The following is a 27,721-nucleotide window of genomic DNA, read 5'->3' on the forward strand; positions in this document are numbered from 1 at the left end:
TTTGAGTCTCAGTGTGAACGTTTGTGTTCTCAGAGTGAACATTTGAGTCTCAGAGTGAACGTTTGAGTCTCAGAGTGAACGTTTGTGTTCTCAGAGTGAACGTTTGAGTCTCAGAGTGAACGTTTGTGTTCTCAGAGTGAACGTTTGAGTCTCAGAGTTAACGTTTGTGTTCTTTGTGTTTCAGTTTGAGTCTCAGTGTGAACGTTTGAGTCTCAGAGTGAACGTTTGTGTTCTCAGTGTGAACGTTTGAGTCTCAGAGTGAACGTTTGAGTCTCAGAGTGAACGTTTGAGTCTCAGTGTGAACGTTTGTGTTGTCAGAGTGAACGTTTGAGTCTCAGTGTGAACATTTGAGTCTCAGAGTGAACGTTTGAGTCTCAGTGTGAACGTTTGAGTCTCAGTGTGAACGTTTGAGTCTCAGAGTGAACGTTTGAGTCTCAGTGTGAACGTTTGAGTCTCAGTGTGAACGTTTGTGTTGTCAGAGTGAACGTTTGTGTTCTCAGAGTGAACATTTGAGTCTCAGAGTGAACGTTTGAGTCTCAGAGTGAACGTTTGAGTTCTTAGAGTGAACATTTGAGTCCCAGAGTGAACGTTTGAGTCTCAGTGTGAACGTTTGTGTTCTCAGAGTGAACGTTTGTGTTGTCAGAGTGAACGTTTGAGTCTCAGAGTGAACGTTTGAGTCTCAGTGTGAACGTTTGTGTTCTCAGAGTGAACGTTTGAGTCTCAGTGTGAACATTTGAGTCTCAGAGTGAACGTTTGAGTCTCAGTGTGAACGTTTGAGGCTCAGAGTGAACGTTTGAGTCTCAGAGTGAACGTTTGAGTCTCAGTGTGAACGTTTGTGTTCTCAGAGTGAACATTTGAGTCTCAGAGTGAACGTTTGAGTCTCAGAGTGAACGTTTGTGTTCTCAGAGTGAACGTTTGAGTCTCAGAGTGAACGTTTGTGTTCTCAGAGTGAACGTTTGAGTCTCAGAGTTAACGTTTGTGTTCTTTGTGTTTCAGTTTGAGTCTCAGTGTGAACGTTTGAGTCTCAGAGTGAACGTTTGTGTTCTCAGTGTGAACGTTTGAGTCTCAGAGTGAACGTTTGAGTCTCAGTGTGAACGTTTGTGTTCTCAGAGTGAACATTTGAGTCTCAGTGTGAACGTTTGTGTTCTCAGAGTGAACGTTTGAGTCTCAGAGTGAACGTTTGAGTCTCAGTGTGAACGTTTGTGTTGTCAGAGTGAACGTTTGAGTCTCAGAGTGAACGTTTGAGTCTCAGTGTGAGCGTTTGTGTTGTCAGAGTGAACGTTTGAGTCTCAGTCTGAACGTTTGAGTCTCAGTGTGAACGTTTGAGTCTCAGTGTGAATATTTGAGTCTCAGTGTGAACGTTTGTGTTGTCAGAGTGAACGTTTGAGTCTCAGTGTGAACATTTGAGTCTCAGTGTGAACGTTTGTGTTGTCAGAGTGAACGTTTGAGTCTCAGTGTGAACATTTGAGTCTCAGAGTGAACGTTTGAGTCTCAGTGTGAACGTTTGAGTCTCAGTGTGAACGTTTGTGTTGTCAGAGTGAACGTTTGTGTTCTCAGAGTGAACATTTGAGTCTCAGAGTGAACGTTTGAGTCTCAGAGTGAACGTTTGAGTTCTTAGAGTGAACATTTGAGTCCCAGAGTGAACGTTTGAGTCTCAGTGTGAACGTTTGTGTTCTCAGAGTGAACGTTTGTGTTGTCAGAGTGAACATTTGAGTCTCAGAGTGAACGTTTGAGTCTCAGTGTGAACGTTTGTGTTCTCAGAGTGAACGTTTGAGTCTCAGTGTGAACGTTTGAGTCTCAGTGTGAACGTTTGAGGCTCAGAGTGAACGTTTGAGTCTCAGAGTGAACGTTTGAGTCTCAGTGTGAACGTTTGTGTTCTCAGAGTGAACATTTGAGTCTCAGAGTGAACGTTTGAGTCTCAGAGTGAACGTTTGTGTTCTCAGAGTGAACGTTTGAGTCTCAGAGTTAACGTTTGTGTTCTTTGTGTTTCAGTTTGAGTCTCAGTGTGAACGTTTGAGTCTCAGAGTGAACGTTTGTGTTCTCAGTGTGAACGTTTGAGTCTCAGAGTGAACGTTTGAGTCTCAGAGTGAACGTTTTAGTCTCAGTGTGAACGTTTGTGTTCTCAGAGTGAACATTTGAGTCTCAGTGTGAACGTTTGTGTTCTCAGAGTGAACATTTGAGTCTCAGTGTGAACCTTTGAGTCTCAGAGTGAACGTTTGAGTCTCAGAGTGAACGTTTGTGTTCTCAGAGTGAACGTTTGAGTCTCAGAGTGAACGTTTGTGTTCTCAGAGTGAACGTTTGAGTCTCAGAGTGAACGTTTGTGTTCTCAGTGTGAACGTTTGAGTCTCAGAGTGAACGTTTGAGTCTCAGAGTGAACGTTTGAGTCTCAGTGTGAACGTTTGTGTTCTCAGAGTGAACATTTGAGTCTCAGTGTGAACGTTTGTGTTCTCAGAGTGAACATTTGAGTCTCAGTGTGAACCTTTGAGTCTCAGAGTGAACGTTTGAGTCTCAGAGTGAACGTTTGTGTTCTCAGAGTGAACGTTTGAGTCTCAGAGTGAACGTTTGTGTTCTCAGAGTGAACGTTTGAGTCTCAGAGTGAACGTTTGTGTTCTCAGAGTGAACGTTTGAGTCTCAGAGTGAACGTTTGTGTTCTCAGTGTGAACGTTTGAGTCTCAGAGTGAACGTTTGTGTTTCAGTTTGAGTCTCAGAGTGAACGTTTGAGTCTCAGAGTGAACATTTGAACATTTGTGTTTCAGAGTGTCCTGATCGGGCCGACAGACCTTGCAGCAACCGGGGTGACTGTTCTGAAGGAATGGGGGGCAACGGGACCTGCAGCTGTCAGGTATCACAATCATATTACTATTAATTATTATTATTACTATAAATATGACTATGAATATATATATATATTTATATATAAATATATATATATATATTTATGTATGTGTGTGTGTGTGCGTGTGTGTGTCTGTGTGTGTCAACTCAGGTGGGCTTTGCAGGAACTGCCTGTGAGGACTGCGCACCTGCTCGATATGGTCCCACCTGCAGCTCAGGTAATTTCGAATAACCGTGTTCTTCTTCTGTGGTTTCTTTCTCTGCAGTGTGTTCATGTGTTCTTCTGTGGTTTCTTTCTCTGCAGTGTGTTCATGTGTCCACGGTCTGTGTGACTCTGGTTTAAGAGGCGATGGGAGGTGCACCTGTTTCTCCGGATATAAAGGTCCAAACTGTGACCAAGGTCAGTCTACTCATTTGTTACCTGTTCAGTTATTGTATCTCTACTCACTTGTTACCTGTTCAGTTATTGTATCTCTACTCACCTGTTACCTGTTTTGTTATTGTATCTCTACTCACTTGTTACCTGTTCAGTTATTGTATCTCTACTCACTTGTTACCTGTTCAGTTATTGTATCTCTACTCACTTGTTACCTGTTCAGTTATTGTATCTCTACTCATTTGTTACCTGTTCAGTTATTGTATCTCTACTCACTTGTTACCTGTTCAGTTATTGTATCTCTACTCATTTGTTACCTGTTTTGTTATTGTATCTCTACTCACCTGTTACCTGTTCAGTTATTGTATCTCTACTCACCTGTTACCTGTTCAGTTATTGTATCTCTACTCACCTGTTACCTGTTTTGTTATTGTATCTCTACTCACTTGTTACCTGTTCAGTTATTGTATCTCTACTCACTTGTTACCTGTTCAGTTATTGTATCTCTACTCACTTGTTACCTGTTCAGTTATTGTATCTCTACTCATTTGTTACCTGTTCAGTTATTGTATCTCTACTCACTTGTTACCTGTTCAGTTATTGTATCTCTACTCATTTGTTACCTGTTTTGTTATTGTATCTCTACTCACCTGTTACCTGTTCAGTTATTGTATCTCTACTCACCTGTTACCTGTTCAGTTATTGTATCTCTACTCACCTGTTACCTGTTTTGTTATTGTATCTCTACTCACCTGTTACCTGTTTTGTTATTGTATCTCTACTCACCTGTTACCTGTTTTGTTATTGTATCTCTACTCACCTGTTACCTGTTCAGTTATTGTATCTCTACTCACCTGTTACCTGTTTTGTTATTGTATCTCTACTCACTTGTTACCTGTTCAGTTATTGTATCTCTACTCACCTGTTACCTGTTCAGTTATTGTATCTCTACTCACCTGTTACCTGTTCAGTTATTGTATCTCTACTCACCTGTTACCTGTTTTGTTATTGTATCTCTACTCACTTGTTACCTGTTCAGTTATTGTATCTCTACTCACTTGTTACCTGTTCAGTTATTGTATCTCTACTCACCTGTTACCTGTTCAGTTATTGTATCTCTACTCACTTGTTACCTGTTCAGTTATTGTATCTCTACTCACCTGTTACCTGTTCAGTTATTGTATCTCTCGTGACCTCGTACCTGTTCTATTATTGTCTCTCTCGTCACCTGTTACCTGTGCTGACACCTGTATTGTGTTGCAGAGCTACCTGAGTGTGCGTCTCTCGCCTGCCAGCATAACTCTCGTTGTATGGAAGAAGCTCTGACAGGGAAGCTGGTGTGCCAGTGTCTACCTGGTTATCAAAAATCAGGAGCTCAGTGTTTATGTGAGTTAATGAAATAATCATTTACACACTAATGAGAATAAGCCTGCAATACGTTCCTTGATGACCACTCCAGGAACAGGTGCAGCCTGACCTATCCTAGTCTACCATTTGTACATCATCAGTGAACTTTGTTCGGTTGATCTCAGAGTTGAATTGTCCAATAAGACTTACACAGGACATTAAGGATGTTTGTCTCCTCAGCCAAAAACCCTTGTCTCCAGCGGGTCTGTCATGCCGAGGCTTCCTGTGTCCACACCGGTCCAGACCAACACCTCTGTGCCTGTAAGGAGGGCTACAGAGGGGATGGACGAGTCTGCATGGCTGTGGATCCATGTCAGACCACACGGGGAGGCTGCTCTGTCGAGTCTGTACGCTGCGTCTACGACGAACCAGGGAAGGTAAGGATATTCCCAGGTCTGGGTCAGGTTCAATCCAAATCTGTGTCCTAGTCAGGATCAGGATCTAGATCAACATCTGGAACACAATCTGGATTAGAAACAGGATCCTTATGTCTGATTGATGGTTTTAGCGCCATGTATTTGTTGTTGATGCTGTCATGAGCACTGCAGCCTGTAGGGGGCAGCAGAGGAAACTCACCCCTGCCTCCTGCTGTGTTTGCTTCAGTCTCACTGCGAGTGTCTCCCGGGGTTCCAAGACCTTTTGAACGGCAGCTGCAGCCTAAAGGAGTTCTGCAGACCGGATTCCTGCCACAAGAACGCCAACTGCACCACCGTTGGACTCGGAAGAGTCGAGTCAGTGACTTTTTTCATTCTCTCTGTTCCTACTGAGTGTGCAGATGTTTCTAACGTGCACTATCATGCCCCCCAGGTGCACCTGTCTCCAAGGCTACCTTGGGAACGGTAAGGTTTGCTATGGGAACCTCATCCAGCGTCTGAACAGTCTGAACACCGAGCCGGGGGGACAGTGGAGAGGCCAGCTGAGCAACGCCATCACTCTGCTAGGTATGATGTTCCTTCACAGCGTATGCTCCAATGATCAGATACTCTCCTTCACAGTCAGGAAGTCCTTCTTCAGGTGACAGAACATGTCGACATCTGTTAAACCTCTAGAGAAGTAGTTGTTATTATATAACATACATACGTTGTATAAAGAGTTCTAGAGAAGTAGTTGTTATTATATAACATACATACGTTGTATACAGACTTCTTGAGGCGTAGATGTTATTATACGTTATTATATAACAAACTGTATACACATCTATTGTTTCTTATATGAATGAAATGAATATGTATAATAATTGTACTTCCTTGTTTTCAGGTACACTTTCGTGGCCCCTGCAGAATTTGGGTCCTTTCACTCTTTTTGTCCCGATCAATAAAGGCTTCAGGGGAGTTTCAGTAAGATTACGTTCATTATACACACTAGTACATATTAGTTATACATTCAGATGATTACGTCTTATTTTAAAAGTTCACTTTGTCTACGGTTTAAATCAGTAAATGTCTGTTTACTGTGTGAGAGGTTAACTTGTCTGTCTCTCTCTCTCTGTCTGTCTCTCTCTCTCTCCATCTGTCTGTCTCTCTCTCTCTGTCTGTCTGTCTGTCTCTCTGTCTCTCTCTCTCCATGTCTCTCTCTCTCTCTCTGTCTGTCTCTCTCTCTCCATCTGTCTGTCTCTCTCTCTGTCTGTCTGTCTCTCTCCATCTGTCTGTCTCTCTCTCTCTCTCCATCTGTCTGTCTCTCTCTCTCTGTCTGTCTGTCTCTCTCTCTCTCTCTCTGTCTCTCTCTCTCTCTCCATCTGTCTGTCTCTCTCTCTCTCCATCTGTCTCTCTCTCTCTCTCTCTCTGTCTGTCTGTCTGTCTCTCTCTCTCTTTCTCTCCATGTCTCTCTCTCTCTGTCTGTCTGTCTCTCTCTCTCTGTCTGTCTGTCTGTCTCTCTCTCTCTCTCTGTCTGTCTGTCTGTCTCTCTCTCTCTCTCTCTCTCCATGTCTCTCTCTCTCTGTCTGTCTGTCTCTCTCTCTGTCTGTCTGTCTGTCTCTCTCTCTCTCTGTCTCTCTCTCTCTCTCTCTCCATCTGTCTGTCTCTCTCTCTCTCCATCTGTCTGTCTCTCTCTCTCTGTCTGTCTGTCTCTCTCTCTCTCTCCATCTGTCTGTCTCTCTCTCTCTCCATCTGTCCAGATGAGAACTCTGACATCAGACCTTTCCAAAGCTAAATACCTGTGTAAGATGCACCTGGTTGCCGGGGTGATGCCCGTTGACACTCTGAAGAAAACAAACGTCTTCTTTACTTTGACTGGAAAATCAGCTGAGACGGACACATCGGTAATAATAATAATAATCATAGTGATAATGAAAATAATGATACAAAAAATAATAATAGTAATAATGTTAATGATAATAATAATAATAATGATATAAATAATAATGATAATAATCATGGTAATGATAATAATAATGTTAATCATTATAATGATAATCATGGTAATGATAATAATAATGTTAATAATTATAATGATAATAATCATGGTAATGATAATAATAATAATCATTGTCATAATAATCATGCTATTAATAATAACAATAATAATAATATTGATAATTATATAATAATTAATCAATATTATTATAATAATTATAATAACGTCAATAATAATAATGATGATAATTATTATTATTTTTGTGTCTCCTGCAGGACTCTCTGACTACGATACGGATTTACGGCAGCCGGAAGAAAGGCGGAGTCCTCCAGCCCGACGTGGTCGCGTCCAACGGGATGATCCACGTCATCAACAAGCTGATGGACGGCGTTGCACCCACAGTGGCGAGCAACTCACAAGTAAAGCGGTGAACTGACCAACTTCCTGTTCCACTGATTCACTCGATCATTGATAACGTCTAGTCTGTTTCCTCAGGAGAACCTGATGAGGATCATTTCTGACTACGGAAAGTTTGACAAGTTCAAGTCTTTATTAGAGGTGCGTAGATTTCACTTACAGTATCTCATTGCTGCTCTCCAGAGGGTAAACCCTTCAGGTGTATCTCATTGCTGCTCTCCAGAGGGTAAACCCTTCAGGTGTATCTCATTGCTGCTCTCCAGAGGGTAAACCCTTCAGGTGTATCATTGCTGCTCTCCAGAGGGTAAACCCTTCAGGTGTATCTCATTGCTGCTCTCCAGAGGGTAAACCCTTCAGGTGTATCATTGCTGCTCTCCTGAGGATAAACACTTCAGGTGTATCATTGCTGCTCTCCTGAGGATAAACACTTAAGGGTTATCTTATAACTGCTCTCCTGAGGATAAACACTTAAGGGTTATCTTATAACTGCTCTCCTGAGGATAAACCCACCAGGTTTATCTCATTGCTCCTCTCCTGAGGATAAACACTTAAGGGTTGTCTCATTGCTGCTCTCCAGAGGATAAAGCCTTCTGTTTTATCTCTTTTGTGTTATTAAAAACGTATCTAGAAACCTCCGTGGGCATGTTATTGTTTCTTTAATAAAGTCTTGTTTGTGTGCAGAAGGCAGACATGGTCTCGGTCCTGGACAGTCCAGGTCCCATCACTGTCTTTGCTCCCAGCAGTTCAGCCTTTGATGCGATGCCTGAAGGTCACCTGTCCTACCTGAGCAGCGCTGAAGTCAGACTCACAAACACACACTACACATGAACTTCAGCCACCTGTGGTCAGCGCCTCACGTCTTACTCCAACTCTTTTCAGGGTCACAACAAGCTGGTGGAGCTGCTAAGGAACCACGTCGTGCCGTCGGCCGCAGTGAGTACCGCTTTAAATGTCCTCTGATACCTCCTCAACCAATCACACGTCCTCATGAGGACTTGTTTTACTGATTTAAATGTCCTCTGATACCTCCTCAACCAATCACACGTCCTCATGAGGACTTGTGTTACTGATTTAAATGTCCTCTGATACCTCCTCAACCAATCACACGTCCTCATAAAGACTTGTGTTACTGATTTAATGTCCTCTGATACCTCCTCAACCAATCACACGTCCTCATGAGGACTTGTGTTACTGATTTAAATGTCCTCTGATACCTCCTCAACCAATCACACGTCCTCATGAGGACTTGTGTTACTGATTTAATGTCCTCTGATACCTCCTCAACCAATCACACGTCCTCATGAGGACTTGTGTTACTGATTTAAATGTCCTCTGATACCTCCTCAACCAATCACATGTCCTCATAAAGACTTGTGTTACTGATTTAATGTCCTCTGATACCTCCTCAACCAATCACACGTCCTCATGAGGACTTGTGTTACTGATTTAAATGTCCTCTGATACCTCCTCAACCAATCACATGTCCTCATAAAGACTTGTGTTACTGATTTAATGTCCTCTGATACCTCCTCAACCAATCACACGTCCTCATGAGGACTTGTGTTACTGATTTAAATGTCCTCTGATACCTCCTCAACCAATCACACGTCCTCATGAGGACTTGTGTTACTGATTTAAATGTCCTCTGATACCTCCTCAACCAATCACACGTCCTCATAAAGACTTGTGTTACTGATTTAATGTCCTCTGATACCTCCTCAACCAATCACATGTCCTCATAAAGACTTGTGTTACTGATTTAATGTCCTCTGATACCTCCTCAACCAATCACACGTCCTCATAAAGACTTGTGTTACTGATTTAAATGTCCTCTGATACCTCCTCAACCAATCACACGTCCTCATGAGGACTTGTGTTACCGATTTAAATGTCCTCTGATACCTCCTCAACCAATCACACGTCCTCATAAAGACTTGTGTTACTGATTTAAATGTCCTCTGATACCTCCTCAACCAATCACACGTCCTCATAAAGACTTGTGTTACTGATTTAAATGTCCTCTGATACCTCCTCAACCAATCACATGTCCTCATAAAGACTTGTGTTACTGATTTAAATGTCCTCTGATACCTCCTCAACCAATCACACGTCCTCATAAAGACTTGTGTTACTGATTTAAATGTCCTCTGATACCTCCTCAACCAATCACACGTCCTCATGAGGACTTGTGTTACTGATTTAAATGTCCTCTGATACCTCCTCAACCAATCACACGTCCTCATGAGGACTTGTGTTACTGATTTAAATGTCCTCTGATACCTCCTCAACCAATCACACGTCCTCATGAGGACTTGTGTTACTGATTTAAATGTCCTCTGATACCTCCTCAACCAATCACACGTCCTCATGAGGACTTGTGTTACTGATTTAATGTCCTCTGATACCTCCTCAACCAATCACACGTCCTCATAAAGACTTGTGTTACTGATTTAAATGTCCTCTGATACCTCCTCAACCAATCACACGTCCTCATAAAGACTTGTGTTACTGATTTAATGTCCTCTGATACCTCCTCAACCAATCACACATCCTCATGAGGACTTGTGTTACTGATTTAAATGTCCTCTGATACCTCCTCAACCAATCACATGTCCTCATAAAGACTTGTGTTACTGATTTAATGTCCTCTGATACCTCCTCAACCAATCACACGTCCTCATAAAGACTTGTGTTACTGATTTAAATGTCCTCTGATACCTCCTCAACCAATCACACGTCCTCATAAAGACTTGTGTTACTGATTTAAATGTCCTCTGATACCTCCTCAACCAATCACACGTCCTCATGAGGACTTGTGTTACTGATTTAAATGTCCTCTGATACCTCCTCAACCAATCACACGTCCTCATGAGGACTTGTGTTACTGATTTAAATGTCCTCTGATACCTCCTCAACCAATCACACGTCCTCATGAGGACTTGTGTTACTGATTTAAATGTCCTCTGATACCTCCTCAACCAATCACATGTCCTCATGAGGACTTGTGTTACTGATTTAAATGTCCTCTGATACCTCCTCAACCAATCACACGTCCTCATGAGGACTTGTGTTACTGATTTAAATGTCCTCTGATACCTCCTCAACCAATCACACGTCCTCATAAAGACTTGTGTTACTGATTTAAATGTCCTCTGATACCGCCTCAACCAATCACACGTCCTCATAAAGACTTGTGTTACTGATTTAAATGTCCTCTGATACCTCCTCAACCAATCACACGTCCTCATAAAGACTTGTGTTACTGATTTAAATGTCCTCTGATACCTCCTCAACCAATCACACGTCCTCATGAGGACTTGTGTTACTGATTTAAATGTCCTCTGATACCTCCTCAACCAATCACACGTCCTCATAAAGACTTGTGTTACTGATTTAAATGTCCTCTGATACCTCCTCAACCAATCACACGTCCTCATAAAGACTTGTGTTACTGATTTAAATGTCCTCTGATACCTCCTCAACCAATCACACGTCCTCATGAGGACTTGTGTTACTGATTTAAATGTCCTCTGATACCTCCTCAACCAATCACACGTCCTCATGAGGACTTGTGTTACTGATTTAAATGTCCTCTGATACCTCCTCAACCAATCACATGTCCTCATGAGGACTTGTGTTACTGATTTAAATGTCCTCTGATACCTCCTCAACCAATCACACGTCCTCATGAGGACTTGTGTTACTGATTTAAATGTCCTCTGATACCTCCTCAACCAATCACACGTCCTCATAAAGACTTGTGTTACTGATTTAAATGTCCTCTGATACCTCCTCAACCAATCACACGTCCTCATAAAGACTTGTGTTACTGATTTAAATGTCCTCTGATACCTCCTCAACCAATCACACGTCCTCATAAAGACTTGTGTTACTGATTTAAATGTCCTCTGATACCTCCTCAACCAATCACACGTCCTCATAAAGACTTGTGTTACTGATTTAAATGTCCTCTGATACCTCCTCAACCAATCACACGTCCTCATGAGGACTTGTGTTACTGATTTAAATGTCCTCTGATACCTCCTCAACCAATCACACGTCCTCATAAAGACTTGTGTTACTGATTTAAATGTCCTCTGATACCTCCTCAACCAATCACACGTCCTCATAAAGACTTGTGTTACTGATTTAAATGTCCTCTGATACCTCCTCAACCAATCACACGTCCTCATGAGGACTTGTGTTACTGATTTAAATGTCCTCTGATACCTCCTCAACCAATCACACGTCCTCATGAGGACTTGTGTTACTGATTTAATGTCCTCTGATACCTCCTCAACCAATCACACGTCCTCATGAGGACTTGTGTTACTGATTTAAATGTCCTCTGATACCTCCTCAACCAATCACATGTCCTCATAAAGACTTGTGTTACTGATTTAATGTCCTCTGATACCTCCTCAACCAATCACACGTCCTCATGAGGACTTGTGTTACTGATTTAAATGTCCTCTGATACCTCCTCAACCAATCACATGTCCTCATAAAGACTTGTGTTACTGATTTAATGTCCTCTGATACCTCCTCAACCAATCACACGTCCTCATGAGGACTTGTGTTACTGATTTAAATGTCCTCTGATACCTCCTCAACCAATCACACGTCCTCATGAGGACTTGTGTTACTGATTTAAATGTCCTCTGATACCTCCTCAACCAATCACACGTCCTCATAAAGACTTGTGTTACTGATTTAATGTCCTCTGATACCTCCTCAACCAATCACATGTCCTCATAAAGACTTGTGTTACTGATTTAATGTCCTCTGATACCTCCTCAACCAATCACACGTCCTCATAAAGACTTGTGTTACTGATTTAAATGTCCTCTGATACCTCCTCAACCAATCACACGTCCTCATGAGGACTTGTGTTACCGATTTAAATGTCCTCTGATACCTCCTCAACCAATCACACGTCCTCATAAAGACTTGTGTTACTGATTTAAATGTCCTCTGATACCTCCTCAACCAATCACACGTCCTCATAAAGACTTGTGTTACTGATTTAAATGTCCTCTGATACCTCCTCAACCAATCACATGTCCTCATAAAGACTTGTGTTACTGATTTAAATGTCCTCTGATACCTCCTCAACCAATCACACGTCCTCATAAAGACTTGTGTTACTGATTTAAATGTCCTCTGATACCTCCTCAACCAATCACACGTCCTCATGAGGACTTGTGTTACTGATTTAAATGTCCTCTGATACCTCCTCAACCAATCACACGTCCTCATGAGGACTTGTGTTACTGATTTAAATGTCCTCTGATACCTCCTCAACCAATCACACGTCCTCATGAGGACTTGTGTTACTGATTTAAATGTCCTCTGATACCTCCTCAACCAATCACACGTCCTCATGAGGACTTGTGTTACTGATTTAATGTCCTCTGATACCTCCTCAACCAATCACACGTCCTCATAAAGACTTGTGTTACTGATTTAAATGTCCTCTGATACCTCCTCAACCAATCACACGTCCTCATAAAGACTTGTGTTACTGATTTAATGTCCTCTGATACCTCCTCAACCAATCACACATCCTCATGAGGACTTGTGTTACTGATTTAAATGTCCTCTGATACCTCCTCAACCAATCACATGTCCTCATAAAGACTTGTGTTACTGATTTAATGTCCTCTGATACCTCCTCAACCAATCACACGTCCTCATAAAGACTTGTGTTACTGATTTAAATGTCCTCTGATACCTCCTCAACCAATCACACGTCCTCATAAAGACTTGTGTTACTGATTTAAATGTCCTCTGATACCTCCTCAACCAATCACACGTCCTCATGAGGACTTGTGTTACTGATTTAAATGTCCTCTGATACCTCCTCAACCAATCACACGTCCTCATGAGGACTTGTGTTACTGATTTAAATGTCCTCTGATACCTCCTCAACCAATCACACGTCCTCATGAGGACTTGTGTTACTGATTTAAATGTCCTCTGATACCTCCTCAACCAATCACATGTCCTCATGAGGACTTGTGTTACTGATTTAAATGTCCTCTGATACCTCCTCAACCAATCACACGTCCTCATGAGGACTTGTGTTACTGATTTAAATGTCCTCTGATACCTCCTCAACCAATCACACGTCCTCATAAAGACTTGTGTTACTGATTTAAATGTCCTCTGATACCTCCTCAACCAATCACACGTCCTCATAAAGACTTGTGTTACTGATTTAAATGTCCTCTGATACCTCCTCAACCAATCACACGTCCTCATAAAGACTTGTGTTACTGATTTAAATGTCCTCTGATACCTCCTCAACCAATCACACGTCCTCATGAGGACTTGTGTTACTGATTTAAATGTCCTCTGATACCTCCTCAACCAATCACACGTCCTCATAAAGACTTGTGTTACTGATTTAAATGTCCTCTGATACCTCCTCAACCAATCACACGTCCTCATAAAGACTTGTGTTACTGATTTAAATGTCCTCTGATACCTCCTCAACCAATCACACGTCCTCATGAGGACTTGTGTTACTGATTTAAATGTCCTCTGATACCTCCTCAACCAATCACACGTCCTCATGAGGACTTGTGTTACTGATTTAAATGTCCTCTGATACCTCCTCAACCAATCACATGTCCTCATGAGGACTTGTGTTACTGATTTAAATGTCCTCTGATACCTCCTCAACCAATCACACGTCCTCATGAGGACTTGTGTTACTGATTTAAATGTCCTCTGATACCTCCTCAACCAATCACACGTCCTCATAAAGACTTGTGTTACTGATTTAAATGTCCTCTGATACCTCCTCAACCAATCACACGTCCTCATGAGGACTTGTGTTACTGATTTAAATGTCCTCTGATACCTCCTCAACCAATCACACGTCCTCATAAAGACTTGTGTTACTGATTTAAATGTCCTCTGATACCTCCTCAACCAATCACACGTCCTCATAAAGACTTGTGTTACTGATTTAAATGTCCTCTGATACCTCCTCAACCAATCACACGTCCTCATAAAGACTTGTGTTACTGATTTAAATGTCCTCTGATACCTCCTCAACCAATCACACGTCCTCATGAGGACTTGTGTTACTGATTTAAATGTCCTCTGATACCTCCTCAACCAATCACACGTCCTCATAAAGACTTGTGTTACTGATTTAAATGTCCTCTGATACCTCCTCAACCAATCACACGTCCTCATGAGGACTTGTGTTACTGATTTAAATGTCCTCTGATACCTCCTCAACCAATCACACGTCCTCATGAGGACTTGTGTTACTGATTTAAATGTCCTCTGATACCTCCTCAACCAATCACACGTCCTCATAAAGACTTGTGTTACTGATTTAAATGTCCTCTGATACCGCCTCAACCAATCACACGTCCTCATAAAGACTTGTGTTACTGATTTAAATGTCCTCTGATACCTCCTCAACCAATCACACGTCCTCATGAGGACTTGTGTTACTGATTTAAATGTCCTCTGATACCTCCTCAACCAATCACACGTCCTCATAAAGACTTGTTTCCCCTAAGATGGACGTCTTCAACGTTGTGTCCGGCCCCAGAATCGTGACGATGGCCAATCAGGTTCTGACGATTAACGTGACGGAAAATGTGAGTTTGGAACAAAACAAACCTTCATTTCAATGTATATGTTCCTCCTTCATTTCAATGTTTATGTTCCTCCTTCATTTCAATGTTTATGTTCCTCCTTCATTTCAATGTTTATGTTCCTCCTTCATTTCAATGTTTATGTTCCTCCTTCATTTCAATGTTAATGTTCCTCCTTCATTTCAATGTTTATGTTCCTCCTTCATTTCAATATTTATGTTCCTCCTTCATTTCAATGTTTATGTTCCTCCTTCATTTCAATGTTTATGTTCCTCCTTCATTTCAATATTTATGTTCCTCCTTCATTTCAATGTTTATGTTCCTCCTTCCAAATAACATAAACATGTCACCATCAGAGAGATGAACATGTGACAGATGAACATATGATAATAACATAAACATGACACCATCAGAGAGATGAACTTATGATAATAACATAAACATGTCACCATCAGAGAGATGAACATATGATAATAACATAAATATGTCACCATCAGAGAGATGAACTTATGATAATAACATAAATATGTCACCATCAGAGAGATGAACTTATGATAATAACATAAATATGACACCATCAGAGAGATGAACTTATGATAATAACATAAACATGACACCATCAGAGAGATGAACATGTGATAATAACATAAACATGACACCATCAGAGAGATGAACTTATGATAATAACATAAACATGACACCATCAGAGAGATGAACATGTGATAATAACATAAACATGACACCATCAGAGAGATGAACTTATGATAATAACATAAACATGTCACCATCAGAGAGATGAACTTATGATAATAACATAAACATGTCACCATCAGAGAGATGAACTTATGATAATAACATAAACATGACACCATCAGAGAGATGAACTTATGATAATAACATAAACATGTCACCATCAGAGAGATGAACTTGTGATAATAACATAAACATGACACCATCAGAGAGATGAACTTATGATAATAACATAAATATGACACCATCAGAGAGATGAACTTATGATAATAACATAAACATGACACCATCAGAGAGATGAACTTATGATAATAACATAAACATGTCACCATCAGAGAGATGAACTTATGATAATAACATAAACATGACACCATCAGAGAGATGAACTTATGATAATAACATAAACATGTCACCATCAGAGAGATGAACTTATGATAATAACATAAACATGTCACCATCAGAGAGATGAACTTATGATAATAACATAAACATGTCACCATCAGAGAGATGAACTTATGATAATAACATAAACATGACACCATCAGAGAGATGAACTTATGATAATAACATAAACATGACACCATCAGAGAGATGAACTTATGATAATAACATAAACATGTCACCATCAGAGAGATGAACATGTGATAATAACATAAACATGACACCATCAGAGAGATGAACTTATGATAATAACATAAACATGTCACCATCAGAGAGATGAACTTATGATAATAACATAAACATGACACCATCAGAGAGATGAACTTATGATAATAACATAAACATGTCACCATCAGAGAGATGAACTTGTGATAATAACATAAACATGACACCATCAGAGAGATGAACTTATGATAATAACATAAATATGACACCATCAGAGAGATGAACTTATGATAATAACATAAACATGTCACCATCAGAGAGATGAACTTGTGATAATAACATAAACATGACACCATCAGAGAGATGAACTTATGATAATAACATAAACATGTCACCATCAGAGAGATGAACTTATGATAATAACATAAACATGACACCATCAGAGAGATGAACTTATGATAATAACATAAACATGTCACCATCAGAGAGATGAACTTATGATAATAACATAAACATGTCACCATCAGAGAGATGAACTTATGATAATAACATAAACATGACACCATCAGAGAGATGAACTTATGATAATAACATAAACATGTCACCATCAGAGAGATGAACTTATGATAATAACATAAACATGACACCATCAGAGAGATGAACTTATGATAATAACATAAACATGTCACCATCAGAGAGATGAACATGTGATAATAACATAAACATGACACCATCAGAGAGATGAACTTATGATAATAACATAAACATGTCACCATCAGAGAGATGAACTTATGATAATAACATAAACATGACACCATCAGAGAGATGAACTTATGATAATAACATAAACATGTCACCATCAGAGAGATGAACTTATGATAATAACATAAACATGACACCATCAGAGAGATGAACTTATGATAATAACATAAACATGTCACCATCAGAGAGATGAACATGTGATAATAACATAAACATGTCACCATCAGAGAGATGAACTTATGATAATAACATAAACAATGGTTTTCAGGGTCAGATCTTGGTGAATGGAGCGACGGTGTTGGAGGCGGCGGTGGAAGCTAACAATGGCCGCCTTTATGTGCTGGATGGACTTCTGACTCCGCCCTCCATCCAACCTCTGCTGCCCCACAGGTGTGACCTCACCAAGACCGAGGTCATCCAGGTGAGCGCCGCCAGCGGCCGCCATGTTGGTTACGCCTCACTTCTTCCTTTTGAAGTTCACGTGTTATCCTCGTTCACCTGACGACATCTACAAAGACTAAAGTATGTAATGTGTACTTAATGGTTACTTAAGGTGTACTTAATGTGTACTTAACGTGTACTTTGTGTACTTAACGTGTACCTTGTGTACTGTAATTATTTAGTTTCAAGAGAAATCATAGATTCTCATCTCTAATTATGACACCATAATGCCTCAATAATTATCTGATTAACTCAACATGAAACATGTTCATGCGGTGATTATATATATTCAATTTATATTATTGAAATTGCTTCGTCTATTATTTTTCTGATTTTTATTTTTGGGGTACTTATTTTTAAAACTAACAACATTTGGCAAGCTTGTCAGGCTTGGTGAAAATAGCCATCTGATAAATGAGTCAAATTTTTAGTTTTTTTAGTTGCTCTCTAGCGCCCCCTCACCCAGAATGTCCGATCGACTTGAAATTCTTCACACATCTCCACCTGCTCTACAAAAAGCCTCTCAGGCCCATAAGCTCCGCCTACTTAGATTTTCCGCCATTTTGAATTTTGTGAAAGACACATAATTTACTTTCTTAACTACATGCTTGGTCTAAATCAACAACACCTGATATCAATCAAATCATTGAAGCCAGCTGACGTAGAATATGTCAACCGTTTATTTATATCTCATTGTGGTAAAGATCTATGGCCCAATGAACATCTTAGGGGCGTGTCTTATTTTTCACTGCTCATATCTCCAACACTATTGGGACTAATCACTCGAAAATATTTTTCCTAAGTGCGCATGGCATGCCTTAAGTTGCTAAACAAATCTTGTGCGATTTGAACACTAGGGGGCGCTACAATAATTCAACGAAGTTGCCCGTTTTTCGATCGTTTTTGGCACTTTTCGCCGTTATACATTTAACGTTTTCTCCCACAAAAAATATCCGATCGACTTCAATCTTCTTTCGAGGATGATCAGAAGGCCTTGAGGATGATTATTCTGAAAAAAACAAAAAACATGTTTTCACACCTTCTCACTTATAAAATCCCACTTTCTGTTTTTTGTTATGCTAGAGACTGTTGCTATAACTACACCAATCTTTCCAAAAAGAATCATGCATGATGCCACTCAAGGCCTGAACACATGTACAAGGAGAAACATTCAACATTGTCATTGGAACACCTACTAAAAAAATAAAATGACAAGTTTTAGACACTAATATCTAATAGTTATACAAGTTCCATTAAAATATATTGTAACTAAAGCAAACGAGTGGCGCAGTGGGATTAACACTTTCCTTGAGTGTGGGGGTTGTGTGTTCAAATCCAGGCTGGGCATTTTTTTCATCACTTTTATTTTTAGCTTTAATTTACATGACGTGGTCTAGACTTCACGTAGACACACATGATGCATGTATCTGTTCACATTCTCAAAGCGCCCCCTACTGGCCAAAACAAATAAGCCTAAAATGCATCAGATTCACATGAAATGTACACAACGTGGTCTACACTTCACGCAGAGACACATGGTGCATGTATATGTTCAGATACTCATTGCGCCACCTACTGGCTCAACTGGACTTCCTCCAATCTGCCCCAAACTCATCGTGCTTGTTACAAGTCACGGCCTGAGGATATCGACAAGCTTATTTTCACTCATAGTCGAAGCGCCACCTACTGGCGAAAGAAAATCAGCGTTACGCGACAAACGGTAAAACGTACGACCGGCAACCCCGTGTTCTCCGCCGAGCAGGCCGCCGTCCCACCGGCGCCCCCGACTGGCGCGGGTGAGCGAGGACCCGTTCATCTCTGCTTGCAGCTTTAATTTTCTATATTCTTATAGATGAGGACTTTCATAGCAATATCATCTCTCTTTCCTTTCAGGGTGAATGTTTGAGTTGCTCCAAAGTCAAAGTGTACCAATGCTCCACTGGAGTCTACACGGTAAGAGGTCTCACTCTGCTTCTTTTCTCCAGGCTCTACTTCCGTATAGCTGTTGTTTATGGTACCAGGCTTTATGTCTTCATAGCTGTTGGTTTATGATACGTTATGTCTTCATACCTGTTGGTTTATGGTACGTTATGTCTTCATACCTGTTGGTTTATGGTACCAGTCTTTATGTCTTCATGCCTGTTGGTTTATGGTACGTTATGTCTTCATACCTGTTGCTTTATGGTACGTTATGTCTTCATACCTGTTGGTTTATGGTACGTTATGTCTTCATACCTGTTGGTTTATGGTACGTTATGTCTTCATACCTGTTGGTTTATGGTACGTTATGTCTTCATACCTGTTGGTTTATGGTACGTTATGTCTTCATACCTGTTGGTTTATGGTACCAGGCTTTATGTCTTCATAGCTGTTGGTTTATGGTACGTTATGTCTTCATACCTGTTGGTTTATGGTACGTTATGTCTTCATACCTGTTGGTTTATGATACGTTATGTCTTCATACCTGTTGGTTTATGGTACGTTATGTCTTCATGCCTGTTGGTTTATGGTACGTTATGTCTTCATACCTGTTGGTTTATGGTACGTTATGTCTTCATACCTGTTGGTTTATGATACGTTATGTCTTCATACCTGTTGGTTTATGATACGTTATGTCTTCATACCTGTTGGTTTATGGTACGTTATGTCTTCATACCTGTTGGTTTATGGTACGTTATGTCTTCATACCTGTTGGTTTATGGTACGTTATGTCTTCATAGCTGTTGGTTTATGGTACGTTATGTCTTTATACCTGTTGGTTTATGGTACGTTATGTCTTCATACCTGTTGGTTTATGATACGTTATGTCTTCATACCTGTTGGTTTATGGTACGTTATGTCTTCATACCTGTTGGTTTATGGTACGTTATGTCTTCATACCTGTTGGTTTATGGTACCAGGCTTTATGTCTTCATAGCTGTTGGTTTATGGTACGTTATGTCTTCATACCTGTTGGTTTATGGTACGTTATGTCTTCATACCTGTTGGTTTATGGTACGTTATGTCTTCATAGCTGTTGGTTTATGGTACGTTATGTCTTCATACCTGTTGGTTTATGGTACGTTATGTCTTCATACCTGTTGGTTTATGATACGTTATGTCTTCATACCTGTTGGTTTATGGTACGTTATGTCTTCATACCTGTTGGTTTATGGTACGTTATGTCTTCATACCTGTTGGTTTATGGTACGTTATGTCTTCATACCTGTTGGTTTATGGTCAGCCTGATGAAGTTCCTCTCTATTGATCAGGGCTCCTCCACCTTTGGGTGCGTCTACCTTCTGTCCATCCCCAGACCGGCTCTCACCATCCCGGTTACCGGCTGCTTGCCGCTCTGCAACGCCACCGTCACGGTAAACTAACCCAACGACCGTTATTAATGTTATTAATGCATGATTCTTGAATGCAGCTGACCGGTGTTTGTGTTTGTGGTTCAGACTCCAGCGTGCTGTAAAGGGTTCTACGGTCCAGACTGTAGACCCTGTCCTGGGGGGTACCAGACCCCGTGCTCCGGACACGGCCAGGTCAGATCCAACCCTTCCTGATCCATTCATCACTTCATATTATTTAGTCTCATTTCATTTCTCAGGAACTTTCAATCTGTGGTTCTACACATAAACTGAGCAATGGCACTTCAATGTTAACGCATCCATTCCTTTTACTTTTACAATGTATGCTGTAATGTTTAGAGGAGAATGATGGTAATGGAAGTGTTTCTCATGTATAATGTTTAGAGGAGAATGATGGTAATGGAAGTGTTTCTCATGTATAATGTTTAGAGGAGAATGATGGTAATGGAAGTGTTTCTCATGTATAATGTTTAAAGGAGAATGATGGTAATGGAAGTGTTTCTCATGTATAATGTTTAAAGGAGAATGATGGTAATGGAAGTGTTTCTCATGTATAATGTTTAGAGGAGAATGATGGTAATGGAAGTGTTTCTCATGTATAATGTTTAGAGGAGAATGATGGTAATGGAAGTGTTTCTCATGTATAATGTTTAGAGGAGAATGATGGTAATGGAAGTGTTTCTCATGTATAATGTTTAGAGGAGAATGATGGTAATGGAAGTGTTTCTCATGTATAATGTTTAGAGGAGAATGATGGTAATGGAAGTGTTTCTCATGTAGTGTTTAGAGGAGAATGATGGTAATGGAAGTGTTTCTCTCTTGTGTAGTGTTTAGAGGAGAATGATGGTAATGGAAGTGTTTCTCATGTATAGTGTTTAAAGGAGAATGATGGTAATGGAAGTGTTTCTCATGTATAATGTTTAGAGGAGAATGATGGTAATGGAAGTGTTTCTCATGTAGTGTTTAGAGGAGAATGATGGTAATGGAAGTGTTTCTCATGTAGTGTTTAGAGGAGAATGATGGTAATGGAAGTGTTTCTCATGTATAATGTTTAGAGGAGAATGATGGTAATGGAAGTGTTTCTCATGTATAATGTTTAAAGGAGAATGATGGTAATGGAAGTGTTTCTCATGTATAATGTTTAGAGGAGAATGATGGTAATGGAAGTGTTTCTCATGTATAGTGTTTAAAGGAGAATGATGGTAATGGAAGTGTTTCTCATGTAGTGTTTAGAGGAGAATGATGGTAATGGAAGTGTTTCTCATGTGTAGTGTTTAGAGGAGAATGATGGTAATGGAAGTGTTTCTCATGTATAATGTTTAGAGGAGAATGATGGTAATGGAAGTGTTTCTCATGTATAATGTTTAAAGGAGAATGATGGTAATGGAAGTGTTTCTCATGTATAATGTTTAGAGGAGAATGATGGTAATGGAAGTGTTTCTCATGTATAATGTTTAGAGGAGAATGATGGTAATGGAAGTGTTTCTCATGTATAATGTTTAGAGGAGAATGATGGTAATGGAAGTGTTTCTCATGTATAATGTTTAGAGGAGAATGATGGTAATGGAAGTGTTTCTCATGTATAATGTTTAGAGGAGAATGATGGTAATGGAAGTGTTTCTCATGTAGTGTTTAGAGGAGAATGATGGTAATGGAAGTGTTTCTCATGTATAATGTTTAAAGGAGAATGATGGTAATGGAAGTGTTTCTCATGTATAGTGTTTAAAGGAGAATGATGGTAATGGAAGTGTTTCTCATGTATAATGTTTAGAGGAGAATGATGGTAATGGAAGTGTTTCTCATGTATAATGTTTAGAGGAGAATGATGGTAATGGAAGTGTTTCTCATGTATAGTGTTTAAAGGAGAATGATGGTAATGGAAGTGTTTCTCATGTATAATGTTTAGAGGAGAATGATGGTAATGGAAGTGTTTCTCATGTAGTGTTTAGAGGAGAATGATGGTAATGGAAGTGTTTCTCATGTATAATGTTTAGAGGAGAATGATGGTAATGGAAGTGTTTCTCATGTATAATGTTTAGAGGAGAATGATGGTAATGGAAGTGTTTCTCATGTATAATGTTTAGAGGAGAATGATGGTAATGGAAGTGTTTCTCATGTAGTGTTTAGAGGAGAATGATGGTAATGGAAGTGTTTCTCATGTATAGTGTTTAGAGGAGAATGATGGTAATGGAAGTGTTTCTCATGTATAATGTTTAGAGGAGAATGATGGTAATGGAAGTGTTTCTCATGTATAATGTTTAAAGGAGAATGATGGTAATGGAAGTGTTTCTCATGTATAATGTTTAGAGGAGAATGATGGTAATGGAAGTGTTTCTCATGTAGTGTTTAGAGGAGAATGATGGTAATGGAAGTGTTTCTCATGTATAGTGTTTAGAGGAGAATGATGGTAATGGAAGTGTTTCTCATGTATAGTGTTTAAAGGAGAATGATGGTAATGGAAGTGTTTCTCATGTATAATGTTTAGAGGAGAATGATGGTAATGGAAGTGTTTCTCATGTAGTGTTTAGAGGAGAATGATGGTAATGGAAGTGTTTCTCATGTAGTGTTTAGAGGAGAATGATGGTAATGGAAGTGTTTCTCATGTAGTGTTTAGAGGAGAATGATGGTAATGGAAGTGTTTCTCATGTAGTGTTTAGAGGAGAATGATGGTAATGGAAGTGTTTCTCATGTATAGTGTTTAGAGGAGAATGATGGTAATGGAAGTGTTTCTCATGTATAGTGTTTAGAGGAGAATGATGGTAATGGAAGTGTTTCTCATGTATAGTGTTTAGAGGAGAATGATGGTAATGGAAGTGTTTCTCATGTATAATGTTTAGAGGAGAATGATGGTAATGGAAGTGTTTCTCATGTATAGTGTTTAGAGGAGAATGATGGTAATGGAAGTGTTTCTCATGTATAGTGTTTAGAGGAGAATGATGGTAATGGAAGTGTTTCTCATGTAGTGTTTAGAGGAGAATGATGGTAATGGAAGTGTTTCTCATGTAGTGTTTAAAGGAGAATGATGGTAATGGAAGTGTTTCTCATGTATAGTGTTTAGAGGAGAATGATGGTAATGGAAGTGTTTCTCATGTATAGTGTTTAGAGGAGAATGATGGTAATGGAAGTGTTTCTCATGTATAATGTTTAAAGGAGAATGATGGTAATGGAAGTGTTTCTCATGTATAGTGTTTAGAGGAGAATGATAGTAATGGAAGTGTTTCTCATGTATAGTGTTTAGAGGAGAATGATGGTAATGGAAGTGTTTCTCATGTAGTGTTTAGAGGAGAATGATGGTAATGGAAGTGTTTCTCTCTTGTGTAGTGTTTTGAGGGCACCGGAGGAAATGGATCATGTATCTGCGATTCAAACTACAGAGGTTCTCGCTGTCAGTACTGCTCCTCCTCAAACAAATATGGAGCAAACTGTGACAGAAGTAAGTCTGAATCATCTCGTCCTGTGACCTCATACAGGTATCTGTGATGTCATGTTTAAAAGCCCACCTGTGTTAACCCTCGGCTGTCTGTCCTCAGCCTGTCCCTGTATCCACGGAAAGTGTGACAACCGCCCGGACTCAGACGGTAGCTGTAAGATGGACTCCTGTCTGATGGGTTTCACCGGTCGGTTCTGTGACACGCAGACGGTGGCGTGTGGCGTTCAGGCTCAGTTCTGTCACGCCCATGCATACTGCAGCTTCAATCAGGGAACCACCAGGTGGGTTTACCTTCAGCGTGTTGAGGATCACCTGCTAGCCGTGAGCAGCTGCAAGAGAACAGATGTTCATGAGACTAACTTGTTCAGTTTACCTGCTGTGTGTTTTCAGCTGTGGATGTAAACCTGGTTACCAAGGGGACGGTATCACCTGTGTGGAGTCCGACCCCTGTGCTCCACCTCTCAGAGGCCGCTGCAACCTGAATGTAAGTCAGTTATTAAACTCTACAATCAGATGTAACCTTCTTAAATATACTCAGAGGAAGAAGATTTATTGTGGGTATACAAACACAGTTTTAATACCCAAGGACCTCACCTTGCCCCCTGCAGGCTAAATGTATAAAGACAGGGCCAGGTACTCACACCTGCCAGTGTCTTACCGGATGGAGGGAGGATGGGGACGAGTGTCAGCCAATCAACAACTGTGACGGGTCGGACGGAGGAGGCTGCCACTCCAACGCCACCTGCATCTATGTCGGCCCTGGACAGGTGACTTGTCATATATTGGATCTATTCTCAGCCGTAATAAGAGCAGAGTCACATCAGCCACAACTCTTTGCATGTTCTTGTTCCACCCACAGAGTGACTGTTCGTGTAAAGCTGGCTACAAAGGGAACGGGGGAGACTGTGAAGCCGTGAACCAGTGTGTCTCTGAGAACGGAGGCTGCCACTTCTTAGTGAGTCCCAGAGAGCTTCCTCTTCTTCATCAAGCTGAAAGCATGCAGACAGAAGAGGAGAATAAAGTCTTTTGTTTCAGGCCAGCTGCCGCCTGCTGTCCTCCCAGTGGACGTGTGTTTGTGATGACGGGTACGTTGGAGACGGACACAGGTGTTACGGCACCGTCGCTCAGGTGAGTCCCGTTCCTACGTCAGCCTGTGTCCCTGCAGCTCCACCAACAGACCTGAGTGTGTTTTCCTGATGCCTTTAGATGCTGCTGTATCTGCCAGACGCCTCAGAGTTCTCCACCTGGACAACTGTGAGTGTCACACCTCAGGGTATAATATAATGACACGATTAAGACACATAAACAGGAAACTCTGTGTTCAAGTCTCAAGGTTTAACAAATCCACCTTTATGACGAACCCTGAGATCCACCTTTATGATCCATGAGATCTTCCTTTATGATCTATGAACCCTGAGATCCTCCTTTAGGATCCATGAGCTCTTCCTTTAAGACCATGTACCCTGCCTTTAAGACCATGTACCCTGAGATCCTCCTTTTTGATCCATGAGATCTTTGAACAGACCATAAAATCCTATGCATTCAAACACATCACAATGTTTCATATTTTAAATGTACATGATAATTCACAGAGACAGAGACTTCAGAACAAGCGTCACACGTTGAACATGTCTCTCCGTCCTTGTGTCCCAGGACTCCGGTCTGTCCTGGTCTCTGTCGGAGCAGAACATCACCCTCCTGGTTCCGTCTTCGGCTGCTGTCTCCAAAATGTCTCCAGAGGACAAAACCTTCTGGACCACGAAGGGAAACCTGCCGAGTCTCATCAGGTTCCAGCTCAGCGGGATGCCAATCATATAGTGTTTTTCATTCCAGCACTGAACTAACAACCATCTGTCCTTCATCCCAGAAACCATGTGATCCCCGGGAACTACCCCGTATCCAGTCTGAGCAGCACTTCCTCCCTGACTTCCCTTCTCAAGGCATCACTTCCTGTTTTAACAACCAATGAGGTGAGTCCACAGAGAGGCTGGTTCACAATCTTGTTTTATCATTTCGGTTCACAAAACTAGAGCAAGAACTTATTTGACCTCTCATAGCAAGTGGTAGCCTCCAACAGTCAATCCCCATTGACCCCCATGTCTTTACAGCAGAAATACAAATAAATATAATGTATAATTATGATAGTATAATAATAAAGTTGACTTGTGTAAAACATGAAACAGTTAACAGACACCCTGTAACGTCCGTGGACTGAGCCTGTGTAAGGTTCTCAGTAAGTTTCAGGTTTGGTTCTGTGTGTTGGTTCCTCAGCTCACGTCAGTTGGAGGAGCGACCATCACTACATCCAACATAGCCGCCACCAACGGCCTGATCCACCTCATCGATCAGGTGAGGGTTCTCATGTGTTGGTATCAAAGTGGATTAACCTGCTGATCAGGTTCTAGTACCCCCATCGCCATGTTCCACCACTCAGGTGCTCGTTGTGGTTCATACTCTATGACTTTAAGACTTTAAACTATATGACTTTGTGACCATGTCGTCCCTTTAAATCACTCAGAAACAATCACATTGTAAAACAGGGTTCCTTTAATAACGCTAACGATGCTAATGATGCTAACGAGGTCTTTCCGTTTGCAGGTTTTGGTTCCTGAGAGGAAGCTGAGTGAAGGTCTGCTGGCGACTCTGGCTCTGAGAGACGAGTTCTCTCTGTTCAGATCGTATCTCATGGTACGAGCTCACCAACGCACCACGATACGTCTTTAACTCTGGAAACACGTCAGAGCGCTTGGTTTACGCTCTTCTGTCTTGTTCAGGATTACAACCTGACGGAGCAGATCGAACAGGCGGACGAGTTCACCGTGTTCGCTCCAACGGACGCTGCCGTGACTGATTACCTCCAGAGATCGTCTGTGACCGTCCTGGTACAGGAAGTAGAATGTAGTCCTTATTGTGAAGTGGACAAAAGGTCCTGAAGCCAGACACCACGTGAGAGCCAGTAGAACCAACCGAATGGTCCACATCGTCAGCCTGTTGATGTTTCACATGCACACATATACACATATTTCAATGAGGGAGAGACCAGGGCCCTATAAGTCAGGCTTTTTGGTTCCACAAAGCAAGTTTGGCAAAATCACCATGGCAACACATCCCAAAATATGAACCTGGTCCAGCGCAGGCTAACTTAAGTTCAATCAGGGAGAGACCAGTTAGATAAAGAAAGGATGAATGTTTATTGTTAACAGATGATATGAAATGATGAAGTCTCAGCTGTATGAAGCTGATGGATCTGATGAAGACTGGGCGGAGATGGGGAGGTGGAGGAGATGGGGAGGAGGAGGAGATGGGGAGGAGGAGGAGATGGGGAGGAGGAGGAGATGGGGAGGTGGAGGAGATGGGGAGGAGGAGGAGATGG

At 40.9% G+C, this 27,721-nt stretch overlaps 1 protein-coding gene across 1 annotated transcript in view; it reads left to right on the forward strand.

Moving 5' to 3' along the window:
* stab2 (stabilin 2) overlaps positions 1-27,721 on the forward strand; it is an 81,688-nt gene that overhangs the window by 14,100 nt on the left and 39,867 nt on the right. The window contains exons 4-33 of the mRNA XM_034526867.1: positions 2,757-2,842; positions 2,987-3,053; positions 3,140-3,235; positions 4,475-4,597; positions 4,799-4,995; positions 5,222-5,349; positions 5,426-5,559; positions 5,876-5,955; positions 6,732-6,875; positions 7,246-7,389; positions 7,466-7,528; positions 8,069-8,185; positions 8,267-8,320; positions 14,932-15,012; positions 17,396-17,548; positions 19,462-19,521; positions 20,820-20,921; positions 21,006-21,092; positions 24,240-24,351; positions 24,449-24,629; positions 24,739-24,832; positions 24,957-25,115; positions 25,208-25,303; positions 25,384-25,476; positions 25,555-25,602; positions 26,002-26,135; positions 26,216-26,318; positions 26,620-26,697; positions 26,947-27,036; positions 27,123-27,230. Of these exons, the coding sequence (XP_034382758.1) occupies positions 2,757-2,842; positions 2,987-3,053; positions 3,140-3,235; positions 4,475-4,597; positions 4,799-4,995; positions 5,222-5,349; positions 5,426-5,559; positions 5,876-5,955; positions 6,732-6,875; positions 7,246-7,389; positions 7,466-7,528; positions 8,069-8,185; positions 8,267-8,320; positions 14,932-15,012; positions 17,396-17,548; positions 19,462-19,521; positions 20,820-20,921; positions 21,006-21,092; positions 24,240-24,351; positions 24,449-24,629; positions 24,739-24,832; positions 24,957-25,115; positions 25,208-25,303; positions 25,384-25,476; positions 25,555-25,602; positions 26,002-26,135; positions 26,216-26,318; positions 26,620-26,697; positions 26,947-27,036; positions 27,123-27,230 (3,212 nt within the window). The remainder of the gene's footprint in view (positions 1-2,756; positions 2,843-2,986; positions 3,054-3,139; positions 3,236-4,474; positions 4,598-4,798; positions 4,996-5,221; positions 5,350-5,425; positions 5,560-5,875; positions 5,956-6,731; positions 6,876-7,245; positions 7,390-7,465; positions 7,529-8,068; positions 8,186-8,266; positions 8,321-14,931; positions 15,013-17,395; positions 17,549-19,461; positions 19,522-20,819; positions 20,922-21,005; positions 21,093-24,239; positions 24,352-24,448; positions 24,630-24,738; positions 24,833-24,956; positions 25,116-25,207; positions 25,304-25,383; positions 25,477-25,554; positions 25,603-26,001; positions 26,136-26,215; positions 26,319-26,619; positions 26,698-26,946; positions 27,037-27,122; positions 27,231-27,721) is intronic.

This window comes from Cyclopterus lumpus, chromosome 23, assembly GCF_009769545.1.
Source record: "Cyclopterus lumpus isolate fCycLum1 chromosome 23, fCycLum1.pri, whole genome shotgun sequence".
Lineage (NCBI taxonomy): Eukaryota > Metazoa > Chordata > Actinopteri > Perciformes > Cyclopteridae > Cyclopterus > Cyclopterus lumpus.